General features: G+C 37.3%; 1 protein-coding gene across 3 annotated transcripts in view; it reads right to left on the reverse strand.

Moving 5' to 3' along the window:
- The window catches only part of LOC120530174 (putative leucine-rich repeat-containing protein DDB_G0290503), a 419,164-nt gene that overhangs the window by 274,850 nt on the left and 129,575 nt on the right, over positions 1–14,739 (reverse strand). For all 3 annotated transcript variants that reach the window (XM_039754405.1, XM_039754404.1, XM_039754406.1), the window contains 2 exons: positions 13,443–13,568; positions 5,668–5,835 (listed from right to left, as the gene is read on the reverse strand). In XM_039754405.1, coding sequence (XP_039610339.1) covers positions 5,668–5,835; positions 13,443–13,568 — 294 coding nt within the window. The remainder of the gene's footprint in view (positions 1–5,667; positions 5,836–13,442; positions 13,569–14,739) is intronic.

Here is a 14,739-nt window from a genome sequence, read left to right on the forward strand (position 1 = left end):
TAAACCTCTATTTGATAGACATCTGCAGAATCGTGTTTTATCCTTTTGTAAATATTTTAAATCCTATGTATTATTATATATGCCAATATTCAACATTCATTGCAATCAAAGTTACTTAAAAAAGGAAAACTTGGTGAATAATACTTAGGCACTTTTTTGTGTTCTTCAAACTGAATGGGTGGAATATAAGATTTTACATAACCATCCTGTATTTTTTCTTTTCTTTTCAAGAATAAACTGTACAATGATTTCCATTAAATGTAAAATATCATTAAACACTGTAGATAAATGTAACTTTTATGGACACATAAAAAAGGTCTAAAATACACCTCCACTGTATTAAAAATTAAGTTAATTATAAAATATACTGAATGTTACACAGCAATCCTTCAGAATGATGTTCTCATGGTACATAAAAATGTTATTTTTACCTTTCATACTAACGTTAAAGACTATTTAGATAATATAAAGTAGTGCTGGGCGGAAAACTGGTTCATACCAAAAACAGTTTTCATTTTTTTTATGATATGGATTTTTCTTATACCGCAACACCAGTTTAAATTGCCTAAACGACGTTCGGAACGTGGCGTAGCGGGAAACTGTTCAAGTGGGGACCTTTTTCACTGCTTCACCGCTAAACACAGATTTGTTACACTAAGGCTCTTTTTCACTGCTACACCACCAAATAGTGGGCGGTAGCATAGTATGCCGCGCGGTGAAAATGGACAGAGAGCATTCCGAAGCTGAACTAAAAGTAAAGTTGAACATGATGAACAGAAGAACTTTTGCCGAAAAAAAGGAGTCACGTCCGTCGCCTGGAGATAACTTTAGTTTTAAAAGGTCAGATAAATACTGTTTCTATACTACTGGATAATACTACAAGCCAAGTATTTTTTTTTTTATTTGTTTTCAATACAGTGTAATGTACCTGGGTACTGTGTAATAGTGTGACGACATGTTGACTTTATTCTCGGAATTTGTCATTAAAGTAGACCATCGTAAACTAAACTTCATCGTAAAATGAATATTTAATTTACTAGATTTTCTCAAACCCCATCATAAATTATATAGCACATTAAATGCTTTGTGTTAAGTGATTCTTAAACTGACATCTTCTTGCACTAAGAGGAGGCGCTGGCAGCGATCGCCGCACAGAATCATTCACTTCATGATCTTCCTGCTCTCTGAACATTTAGAATGCTAAGATAAATACTTAATATAATTTTCATGGTGAAATGCATTAAAGCATGCATTAATTATATGGGGGCACGGCGGCGTGCCTGCCTTGCATTTGCATGTTTTTCTGGTGGGTTTACTCAGCGTGCTTCAGTTTCCTTTCAAAGTCATGTAGGATGTGGGGTTTTGTTGTGCTATATTGACCCTGCTAGTGTATGTTTGCTTGTATTCATCCTGCGATGTGCTGGCGACTCGTTCAGAGATGGGCGCAACTCTGAATGGATGGCATAATTAAACATGTATAACAAAGATATTTCTAAAGTTCTGACCACTCCGTGGGCTAAGTTTAAAACTAGTTTTAATTTCACAAAGACGTTTATCGTGTTAAAGATGTCATCACCAAGTTGCACTTGTTTTATTTTATTTTAATTTGGTGAATACTGTGTAATGCACCTGGGCTTGAAGTCTTGAAGTAATAGTGCAACTATCAGTAATAATATTATTACAGTGGAACCTCGGTTTACGAGTGTTTTGCAAGACGAGCAAAAATTTTTAATAAATTTTGACTTGATAAACGAGCGATGTCTTGCAATACGAGTAGTATGGATACACTTTGCTGAGCGTTATGTGATCACAACTGAGCTGATGGTTCTTCTCTCTCTCTCTCATCTCGCTTGCTCGCCCAGCGCGTCTCTCTCTCATCTCGCTCCTCCTGCGCGTCTCTCTCTCTCTCTCTCTTCTCTCTCTCTCTGATTTCGCTCGCCCAGCATCTCTGTCTCTCTCTCTCCTTATCTCGCTTGCTCGCCCAGCGCGTTTCTCTCTCTTTCTCCTTATCTCGCTTGCCCAGCATGTCTCTCTCTCTCTCTCTCTCCTTATCTATCTCGCTCGCCCGCCCAGCGCGTCTCTCTCTCTCTCTCTCTCTCTCTCTGGCAATCGTCTCCTATTCTCGTCTGAGTCGGTGTGCCTCACTCATATAGTCACATCTGTTTACTACAGCATTGTGACTGTGTGTGTGTGCGCTGTGAAGTGCGAGTCCCCGTCTTGTTCCCCAAAACACGAAGCTGAGTCTCAGTACTTTAACACCAGCTTTATTCAGCTTGAAACAGCAACAGCGCTGTTATTTATTGTACCGGGATCTTTAGAATGTTCCTTGTTTGACCCATTGACGACAGGCACTTATAGCATGTCTGCGATCTTTTTGGATGCGCTTATACGGCGAACTGCTACAGCGCTGGGAGACTGCGATTGCTTTGGGACACTCTTCCGCGTGTTGTCCTGTTGGGTGGAATCCCACATGAGTTTAGAAACCCACACCAGCCATGATTCTTTATAAAGGTAAATTTGTATTATGTATTTCACTTTGGGCGGCACGGTGGCGCAGTGGTAGCGCTGCTGCATCGCAGTTAGGAGACCCGGGTTCGCTTCCCGGGTCCTCCCTGCGTGGAGTTTGCATGTTCTCCCTGTGTCTGCGTGGGTTTCCTCCGGGCTCTCCGGTTTCCTCCCACAATCCAAAGACATGCAGGTTAGGTGGATTGGCGATTCTAAATTGGCCCTAGTGTGTGCTTGGTGTGTGGGTGTGTTTGTGTGTGTCCTGCGGTGAGTTGGCACCCTGCCCAGGATTGGTTCCTGCCTTGTGCCCTGTGTTGGCTGGGATTGGCTCTGGCAGACCCCCGTGACCCTGTATTCGGATTCAGCGGGTTAGAAAATGGATGGATGGATGGATATTTCACTTTATATTTTGTATTAATCATTTTTATATGAATAGTTTTGGGTTGTGGAACGAATCATCTGAGTTTTCATTATTTCTTATGGGGAAATTCGCTTTGATATACGAGTGCTTTGGATTGCGAGCACGTTTCCGGAACGGATTATGCTCGCAAACCGAGGTTCCACTGTATTTATTTTATTGTTATTATTTATTAGTTTAAATATTATGCAGTTTATTGATGATAAAGTTGTTTAAAAAGTCACTTTAACGTGTCAGTGGACAGAGATTGTTAACATTAACAGAAAGTGTAGTTGGTTTACAAAAAATATTTACTATTTATTCCTTTTCTAAGACATATTCGGTGCAATACAATTTTTGACAAGCACTTCTGGATATTTTACTAAGTCTAAATGCCTCTTTGTATGGTTGAAAATATGTTGTCAAAATTATAGTTTGTTTTTGCAAAATTTGTTCAATAAAAAGGTTCTATATTTTGATTGCATCTGTCATGCAATGTGATACCTTCTCCATTAGTGCCACCCCCTTGAAAACTATCACTTTATGGGGCAATGCAAAACTGTATTAATACTTGTGTGCACATTAAAATGTTTATTTTTTTGTACAATGTACAACACTCTGGACAGTGGAATAGGTTATTCTTAGCCAGTAATTGCAGTGGAAAATGTGGTTAACATCCACTCAAGCTTGGGGAAAAAAATACCATCGAATACCGTGAAACCGGGATAATTTAGAAAAATACCGTGATATAGAATTTTGGTCATACCGCCCACCCCTAATATAAAGTTCTGTAAGATGAAAAAAAAAAACACAAAACAAAGTTTAATTTAGCTTGGTGGCAGTTTTCTTTTTATGCCAGACCATACCTATGTTGAAAAATAGCAGATGTACAGAATAGCTACACAGCAATATTATGGCAGTACATTCTATCCAGAGAGCAAGGATTAGAAAAAAAAACACTGCCCAGTAATGACTTATGATGGCTTAATAATCAGTGACTTTTGTGTGTGTGTGTGTGTGTGTGTGTGTGTAAATCACATAAAAATTTTCCTTACTGAAAGAACAAATGAAGAAAGTAGAAATCAGTGATGCAGTGATGACTTGGAAGGTGCAGTATTTGCTATTGAACTACAAAATATTCAAAAATATGAAAAAGCTGGAAAAAATTAAACTATTCATATAAATGTTTATTTGCCTCACAAAAAATGTCAAACTCTAAAATCAAAGAAATCTGTCAAGTTCCTGATAAAAAGACAATTCCCCATTAGAACATTACAATACTCTTAAGATTAAAATTCTCAGCAGGAATATCCTCAGTATTTATATCAATTAATACACTGACATCCTGTTCTAATTTTAAAGAAAAGCCTTATATTTACTAAAATAAACATTTTATTAATTAACGGGGTGGCACAGTGGTAGCGCTGTTGCCTCGCAGTTAGGAGACCAGGGTTCGCTTCCGGGTCCTCACTGCGAGAAGTTTGCATATTCTGTGTGGGTTTCCTCTGTGTGCTCCGCTTTCCTCCCACAGTCCAAAGACATGCAGGTTAGGTGAATTGGTGATCCTAAATTGTCCCTAATGTGTGGGTGTGTGTACCCTGCAGTGGGCTGGCGCCTGCCTTGCACCCTGTGTCGGCTGGGACTGGTTAGGATATAGCGGGTTGGATAATGGATGGATGGACGGATAAATTAAGGAAAACTGCTTAGTAATAATGAAACTATTAACTGAAAACACGCAATGAATGTCCTTTAAGCAAAGCCTTTACATTTGTAAGGGACAGCTTTCTAGGAACTCCTGTCAATTTTTAAAAAACTCAAATTACTAATTACATGTGTACAATTTATCCAATCTTATCAAAATCTGATATTTACCATTTAACTATTCAGCTTATAGAAGTGTTTTTGAGATCAGAGCATAATATGCTTACCCAAAAGTTTTAATATTAAGCCAGGGTATCAAATTACTTTACATATTAGTAATTAAGCTGTAACATATGCACTTCAGAGGCTGCACAGGGGTCTAACCAAGATTGCATTACCAGGACAGGGGCTAAATGTGTGGTACAACACTTCTTCTTCACCCTTTTGCAGATCCTCTGAAGACAATTGCCAGACCCAATCCTCCTCTTCCTGTTCCTCACCACATCCAATGATGGCCTCATTGCCGACAATTATCTTATTATCCCGTCTCTTCCTTCTTCTTGGCTACTTAAACCACCCACATAACCCTTGTTTTTCAATCTTTTGCTGGAGAATCAGTCTATGTTGACCACTATGTGGAATTACCGCTATTTCTTTGTTATCCTGCATCAATATATGGGGTGGATCCCCCAAAAACCTTTTCTGCCTTTTGTCGCTGTTTTATAAAATATAATTTACTACAGGAAGAAATATTACAGGAATTCAATACAGAATAGGCAGAATCAATCCATCTGCCCAAATACATCCACCCATTCATTATCCAACCCGCTATATCCTAACTACAGGGTCATGGGGTTTCCTGGAGCCAATCCCAGCCAATACAGGGCGCAAGGCAGAAAACAAACCCAGGGCAGGGTGCCAGCCCACCGCAGGTCCAAATATATGTTTATTATTATTAATTAATGTCTATTTGCCTCCCTAATTTATGTTTTACCCTTTAATACTATCTGCATTTTGTCAGTTTGCATTATTCTCATAGTATTGCACTATACTCTTAGTTATAAAGTGCTCCTGTGTCTAGTTAGACTTTTTACAAATGTTACATGAAACTATTCACCTATTACCTGCTCTTGCAGTTCCTGTAGATTATTCTTCATATTTTCAAACTCTAAATATATTTCATGATTATGCTGCTCTTTCAGCGTCAGTGTCTTCTTCAGACAATCCTGGGATGCTTCTGAAGCAGTTAAATCCATCTGCAGTTGTCGTGTTTTTTCTACGTGTTCATTTAACTTTGGGGAAACAACAAATGATTAAAAAATAATGTTAATATAATTCATTGTGCTAAATGATTTCACGGTAGTTGATGTAAGTAAAGCTGGGCAACAGCACAATGGTTTCAGCAAGCTGAGATATGCATACATACTAAAAATTAAATAGCTTCTAATCAAAAATGATAATTGTTGTTTCTAAGCATCTCTGACTACCAGATCTGAGAATTTCTTGTTAAATATTCTTCTTTTGGATTTCTTTGAGCAATTTTCATGTAAAACCAAATGTACCTCATATACTGTACAGTTCAGGTTGGCACATTTACATAATGGAATCAGAAGCAGTACTATTTGCCAACAATTGTTTTGAGATTTATTGCACTGGCAAGATGACTTCTTCTGAAAATACCCATAGAGGAATTTTGTTAAAATCTGACTAACTTGCAATGTATGATGTACAAAAAGATATGGACTTTTTTCACATCGCCGTCACTGCAGAAAACATAAAATAATTTAGACCTTTGTTTCCAAAGACATTTTAGAGTACTACAATGAAATATTAGCACTCTTGAACCATACTTGATAAAGTAAAGTTTCACCATCCAGAAAAAGTTTGTATGTGGTGTTACTCTGCACATCAGAGTAAAAACTGGCAAATACTGACAACATTAAAATTCAATTCAACTAGGGTATAAATTAGGACACCCCAGATGCTTCATGCAACATGGTGGGATTTTTAAGATTGTCATCCTGCATTCAGAGATTATGTCAGTTCCTGGGACATTGGTATGTGGACTTATTCTTCACGTCTCATTCATGCTTTTTGTTGGATTGCTTCAATTAACAATATGATCGGTCTTTATATTTTTACATTAAAAAGAGCAGTCATTTTTGCTTTCAACATTTTATAATTCGGTTCTAAGTTCCTTTCAGATTGAGAGAGCTGAGAGATTTTATTGCTTTCTCTCCACCAGTTTAGAGGAGTGAATGAAGACAGATTAAAATACAGAAATCTCAGATTCTCCCCAACTTATAAACAGGTGTAATGAAAGAGAAAACGACACAGTTGGCAATACAAAACATCTTTCAGTTTGTGGAATAACAAGAATGGTTTGCACTGACTAAACTCAGACAAAATTACTCTAACACGTTACATAAAGTATAATTGTTAAACTACTGTTCTCATTGTAAGGTCTGGTATCTGTGCCGACAGTGTCACTGCCAGTCTTTGATCTTTACTTCCTTAGAAGACTGGCGCCCTTCAACAACTGCAATAAGATGCTGCAGATGTTTTATCAGACGGTTGTGGTGAGTGCCCTCTTCTATGCAGTGGTGTGATGGGGAGGCAGCATAAAGAAGAAGGACGCCTCACGCCTGGACAAACTGGTGAGGAAGGCAGGCTCTATTGTAGGAATGAAGCTGGACAGTTTGACATCCGTAGCAGAGCGACGCTCCAGTCAATCATGAATAATCCACTGCATCCACTGAACAGTATCATCTTCAGACAGAGGAGCAGCTTCAGCGACAGACTGCTGTCACCATACTGCTCCACTGACCGACTGAGGAGATCGTTCCTCCACCACACTATGTGACTCTTCAGTTCCATCCAGGGGGGTAAACGTTAACATTATACAAAGTTATTGACTGTGTTATCTGCATTTTTATCACTCTTTAATTTAATATTGTTTTTTATCAGTATGCTGCTGCTGGAGTATGTGAATTTCCCCTTGGGATTAATAAAGTATCTATCTATCTATCTATCTATCTGATCTATTGAAACTTCCATTTTGTCAGCCTTTACATGTCTTAAAATTAAAAACTGAACGTAATGAAAACTGTATTATTTTCATTCATGTGTAGTTCTTCATCATCATTATTTATGTAACAGACCCTTTATTCTAAACTGATGTACAAAATAATTCAAAGTTAAGAAATTCATACAATTGCATATAACACACTCATTATTATATATACTATAAGGTGTGAAGAAAACATGCAATCTAACAAAAGAATTACTCTCTAATAGTTTATAGGGTCACTGCAATGGTAGATCTGACTATAGTGTTCACATCTGACCTTCAAGATTTGTTGGCTGTATTTTCCCACACATTGACCATCCCATGTTTTTTTTTCCCAGATTATATTCAACAAATTGCATTGAAGGTATACAGGCACAAGAAATTAATTTAATATAATTAAAGGGAAGGGAGGATACAGTGCATCCCAGGATATTGTTTCCCCCAAACTGGATAATTAACATGAAACATTTCTCGGTATTGTACACTATTTCACTTGTTTATCTTCAAAATTTAATTTGTCATCATGACTGTTTTTCCATCACAACTGAAGTGTAATTTGCATAAGTGTTTCACCCCTACACTGAAAAAATTGAATGGGTAATGTTATGAAGGATGTTTGACTATACCTAAGATATAAGGATAAGACTAAGGATTGGTGCTAGCTCTAACCTCTCTCTCTCTCTCTCTCATTTCTCCTAGGGCACGAAGCAGAAAATGGCCGACAGTGGGGTAACTCGCGTTGAAATCGTAGTTGAGGAACTCCAAGCACTTGATGAACAGATTCAGAAACTCCTGTCCCGACGGAAATACCTGAGAAATCTGAAGGCCCGGCTGTTGGATAAACCGTCCTTGCCATCTGGAACCGGCGAAACATCAACCCCGCGTTGTGCCGAACTCACCCCAGCGCTCTAGGAGCGGCGCGCTGCTGACCTCGGTGGATTTCAGCTATGCAGGCGGGGGTTCAAGGCCAGAGCACCTCCATCGGCACAGGCGAGCATTTTATCTCAGAACCGGTTTGACCCTCTCGGCGTCCCCATTTCGCCTTCAGCACCTGGTGATGTATTAGTGGTAGGTGATTCTATCGTTAGAAACCTTAATGTCGCATGCCCTAATGCAAAATCGTTTGTTTCTTGTTTTCCCGGTGCTCGTGTCCGAGATGTAATGAAAGCGTGCGCCAGCAGTCTACGAAACACAAGGAGAGGGCAGTTGGATCAATCGTCTTGCATGCCGGCGTAAACGATATAAGACACCGACAATCAGAAATCCTGAAGGCTGACTTCGCAGCTTTGATTAAAGACACGAAGGAGAGGACCCCATCGGCAAAGATCTTCGTTTCGGGTCCACTACCTCTCGTCAGACGATCCAACGAGTACTACAGTCGTCTGCTAGGGTTGAACAACTGGCTACAGGGTTTCTGCAAGAAGAAGGATGTCGGCTACATCAACAATTGGAATCTCTTTTGGAAAGGCGCGTCTCTTCAAGCGTGATGGCCTGCATCCGAACAGTTTCGCGCCGGGTCCTCTCCGAAAACATATCGAAGGTAATTCGTTTTCTTGACTATCTATCTCTGCTCTTAACCCCTTCCGAAATAATACTGCTGTGCCAGGACATGATGAATGTTTAATAGAGTCTTCCGTTAAAGTGCACACCATTAATACTGTAATAAGCAATCTCAATGCACGTAGAAAACCTAGGAAATACGGCATAAACTCCAATAATCTAATTAAAATCACTATTTTAGAGGAACAATGTATTAAAACTATAAAAACAGATCACAGATTAAACAAAAAATACACAGAGCGCTAATAATAATAATTTAGTTCCTATTCCAAATAACAATAACGCACATAGTACTCATCTCTGCACCTCGAAACATTAAATATGGCACTATTAAATGTTAGAGCTTTAACTAACAAAACGTTTTTATCAACGATCTTATTAGTGATAAAAAATAGATCTTATTGCACTAAATGAAACATGGCTTGAATTCAGACAGCGGCAGTTTTAATCGAATCTGCCTCCGGATTACAGTTTTACTCATGCAAACCGCCAGGGAAAAGGGGGCGGATTGGCTAACATTTACTCGAGCGATTAAAATGTAAAGATGTCAGTTTTGGTAAGTTCAAGTCCTTTGAGTATCTCGCCGTTGTTATTCATGGAGATTCTCAAGTTCTAGTACTATCCGTGTATAGACCTCCTAAATATAACGCTCGTTTTTGAGGAATTCTCTGACTTAATGTCAATTTTAATTACTAACTATGACACACTCCTAATAGTTGGCGACTTTAATTTTCATATAGATAATCAGTGTGATCTAAAAGTAAAAGAATTTATGAACCTCCTGGATTCTTTTGATTTGAGACAACTCATAAATCAGCCTACACATAAAGCAGGTCATACATTAGACTTAGTGATTACTAAAGGACTGAAAGTTGATATAAAACAGATCATTGATATTGGTCTATCAGACCATTTTCTTCTACTTTTAATATAGAAATAATGATAAAAACACTCATGAGAAGCATATTGTTAAAAACGCTTCTTTGATTGCAGCAGCTTTAAAACTTACAAACATTTTAAGCAATCAGTCCGTTTATAGTGCCAGCTATAATAGCGAGGACAATGTAAATAGTAAGGTGGAAAGATTTAATTCTAAAGTGAGAGCTGCTGTTGACATAGTTGCACCTGAAAAGACTGAAAAATCTTCTAGCATTATTATACCATGGAAGACCCAAAGACTGTCTGATTTAAAGAGAACATGCCGTAGAGCTGAGCGTCAATGGAGGAAGACTAAACTTACTATCCACCACGAAATATTAAAAGTCAAAATAACAGAATACAATAACACTGTCCGTCTTGAGAGACGCTGCTATTTCTCAAGATTATAAATAACAATGATAGTAATCCCAGAGTCTTATTTTCAACAATTGATCGCCTACTAAACCCAGGTAGCTCAAAGGAATGCCTCCTAAGTGCTTCCAGTGAAACCTGTGAGGCTGTCGCTGTATTTTCAATCAAAAATTAATGATATTAGAAATAACATAGTATATCTCCCCAACACTAAGGATCCTCCTAAACCCCAGCATCCTGTTATAAACAAATTAAACTCTTTCACTAGGATAGATTTACCTGATTTAAAAAAATAATCTCTCAATTAAAACCCTCCACCTCGTCCTTGACCCGATACCAACAAGGTTTTTCAAAGAAGTATCAGGCGTGCTAATTGATAATGTTCTTGACATAGTAAATTCGTCACTAGATACTGGGGTCTTCCCAGACTGTCTTAAGACTGCTGTAGTTAAACCCCTACTTAAGAAACATAATCTTGACCCCTCAGCTCTTGAAAATTTTAGACCCATCTCTAACCTGCCTTCTTAAGTAAAGTTCTGAGAAGGCAGTCATTATGCAGTTAAATGACCACCTAAATAAACATGCTATTCTTGATAAATTTCAGTCAGGTTTTAGAACAAATCACAGCACAGAAACTGCACTCGTTAAAGTAGTAAATGACTTGCGGGTAAATGCAGACAGAGGCCATTTATCTGTTCTCATCCTCTTAGATCTGAGTGCTGCATTTGACACCATTGATCACAACATTCTTAGAAATCGCCTTAGTCAATGGGTGGGCCTCTCTGGCAGTGTCTTAAATTGGTTTGAATCCTACCTGACAGGGAGAAAATTTTTGTTAGTTGTGGGAATTACAACTCGAAGACACATGATATCCAATATGGTGTTCCACAAGGCTCTATCCTGGGTCCGCTGTTATTCTCAATCTACATGCTTCCGTTAGGTCAGATTATCTCAGGGCACAACGTGAGCTACCACAGCTATGCTGATGACACACAGCTGTACTTATCAATAGCACCTGATGACCCTGATTCTATTGATTCACTAACACAATGTCTGACTAGTATCTCAGAATGGATGAATAGTAATTTTCTCAAGTTAAATAAAGAGAAAACTGAAATTTTAGTGATCAGCAATAATGGATACAATGAGGCTATTAGAAATAAACTGGATACATTAGGATTAAAAGTCAAGACGGAGGTAAAAAGCTTAGGGGTGATTGTTGACTGTAATCTGAATTTTAAATCACATATTAATCAGATCATTAGGACAGCATTTTTCACTTAAGAAACATAAGTAAAGTTAGACCTCTTATATCACTGAAAGATGCTGAGAAATTAGTTCACGCGTTTGTTTTCAGTCGACTAGATTACTGTAATGCACTCCTCTCAGGACTACCCAAAAAGATATAAATCGTTTGCAACTAGTGCAGAATGCAGCTGCTAGAATCCTAACTAGGAAAAGAAAATCAAACACATTTCTCCAGTTTTATGTCACTACACTGGTTACCTGTGTCATTCAGATTGACTTTAAAATTCTGCTTATGGTTTATAAAGCCTTAAATAATCTCGCCCCATCTTATATATCGGAATGTCTGACACCTTATATTCCAAATCGTAACCTCAGATCCTCAAATGAGTGTCTCCTTAGAATTCCAAGAACAAAACTTAAAAGAAGTGGTGAGGCGGCCTTCTGCTGTTATGCACCTAAAATCTGGAATAGCCTGCCAATAGGAATTCGCCAGGCTGATACAGTAGAGCACTTTAAAACACTGCTGAAAACACATTACTTTAACATGGCCTTTTTATAACTTCATTTTAATCGTAATTTAACTTAATCCTGATACTCTGTATGTTCAATTCATCAAAATAACTATTCATGGTGGCTCTAAAATCGGTACTGACCCCTACTCTCTTTTCTGTTTCTTTTTCCGGTTTCTTTGTGGTGGTGGCGCACTCAAAGCTTCATGATGCTCCAACAATGATGGACGGATTAAAAGGCAGAAGTCTACGTGACCATCATCATCATCAAGCCCTTCCGTGAGAACCCTAAATCCAAAGAGGACTGTTTCATTTATGTTAGGTAGAATGCCAAGAGGGACTGGGCGGTCTCATGGTCTGGAATCCCTACAGATTTTATTTTTCTCCAGCCGTCTGGAGTTTTTTTTTTCTGTCCCCCCTGGCCATTGAACCTTACTCTTATTCGATGTTAATGTTGATTTATTTTGTTTTATAATTGTGTCTTTCATTTTTCTATTCTTTAATATGTAAAGCACTTTGAGCTACTGTTTGTATGAAAATGTGCTATATAAATAAATGTTGTTGTTGTTGTTGTTAAGCAAATATTCTATCCACAAGACAAAGAAGTTTACTTGGTTAATGAAAGCAGAAATCACTTCAAACAACATGGAGGAGTTTGCCCCTGCTCTTTCTGGATGGGCTCTGGCATCCCGTGACATTCTAAACAAGACTGGTAAATGAAAAATAATGTATGCAGGTAGCAAGATATGTGAACTGAGTGTAAAATTTCTCCAAAAAAATCTATGGGGACGGGAAGTCTGCTAGCTTACTAATCACATCAGAGATCAAAACAAAATGTTTCACCCAAAATTATATACATATTTTATTAACCGGGAAAAAATTTATTTTGTTTAAATGATATGAACAATAATCTAGTTATTATTTTCATGAGAAGTCCATACAGAGAAACCAAAAAATAAAAATAGGTAAATATACCAATAAAATTTGTGTATGCATAATATCAACTATGAATTATTCTCATTTGTGCACCCTATAACAGTATATCAAATACTATTAATACTAATAATATTAAAATAGTTAATATTATAATTGTGAGCAAAACTCTAAAAACATCAATCAGATAATTACCACCAGACACTTTTTTCAGATATAAAAGCGGTACATCTATAATCTGTATAAGTGTATGGATATGCTAGAAAAGTATAATGTCACAAGTGCATACCTCTAACTGTGCTGCTTTCAAGGAAACTTCACTATTTAAAAGCCGCTCTTTTAGGTCTTGTATTTCTGTCATATGTTTTTCAACTAATGCTGATGCTAGTTTATATTTTTCTTCAATTTGATGAGCCTGCAAAACAATGAAAATATTTTCAGAAGTTTAAAACAAATGGATAATTAAACAATACATACACTAATAATACAGAAGCTTCATTCACTGGGGTGCACTGCCTAGAATATATTCCCCAAGTTTTTTTTATTTCCCCCTCTGGGTATTCTAGCTTTTCTCACATCTACCAAAAATGTGCAGATCAGGATATCTGGTGACTTCAAAACTGCACACATTTGAATAAGTGCAATTATAGAGTCACTAGTCAATTTAAACTATACATCTTTGGGACATGAGTTTACAGACAGTGAAAGCAAACTATTTGTCAAAACGGTGCAAACCAAATGTCATGGTTTGATGCTTGACATGTAAAGAAGATTTTTTTTATATATATATTTTTCTACAACTTTGCATTTTCACAAGTATACATTGGTAGAGGCTGAAAGAATGTGAAGAACAAGGAAGAACTTCCAATAGTTTTTCCATACACTGACTTCTAAATAACACTACAATTTAATTGGAAAGTTTATACAAAACTGTTTGCTGAGAAAGGGCCAGTGACTGTACAAAGTGAAGCAAATTTAAAAGGAAGATGAGTTGAGGAGAATAAAAGCACAGAGTTGCCAAAAAATATCAATGTTTGGGCTATAATTATTGTGCTTGGGAGAAACAGGCTGAACATGTAAGTATATATACAGTAAAAAGTACAGAATGACTGAGGAATAAGGTTGAATGGAACAGTCCAAAAGCAAAGGCAATGCTAACAAGTATGAAAGCAGTACATGATAAATGTTGTATTAGATCACAAAAAGTGAACCAATGGATATTTCCTGGCAATCAGCCAACCTGGCAAGCACATATAATATACTTTAACAACAGTCCCCAATAGCCAAAACAGTAGTATTCATGCAGCCAGAAATACTCAGAATGAGACACCAATTATCTATCTGCGGTGTACTGATTTTAAGAAGTGTACATAATAATACTGTAAGCTCTTAATAATGCAACCTCATTTATATTTAAATCTAAAGAAAAAAGAAACAATAAACTTGTTATGAAGGGTACCCTTTTCTAAATAATAAGTGTCATTTATGACATTAAAATTATTTGGCATCATAAATAAATTAGTTGGGTAAAATAAAAAAAGTAACATACCTGCCATCAATTGCAAATCAAAGATAGTAGATTTTTA

The sequence above is a fragment of the Polypterus senegalus genome, chromosome 5 (assembly GCF_016835505.1).
Source record: "Polypterus senegalus isolate Bchr_013 chromosome 5, ASM1683550v1, whole genome shotgun sequence".
In the NCBI taxonomy this organism is placed as follows: domain Eukaryota; kingdom Metazoa; phylum Chordata; class Cladistia; order Polypteriformes; family Polypteridae; genus Polypterus; species Polypterus senegalus.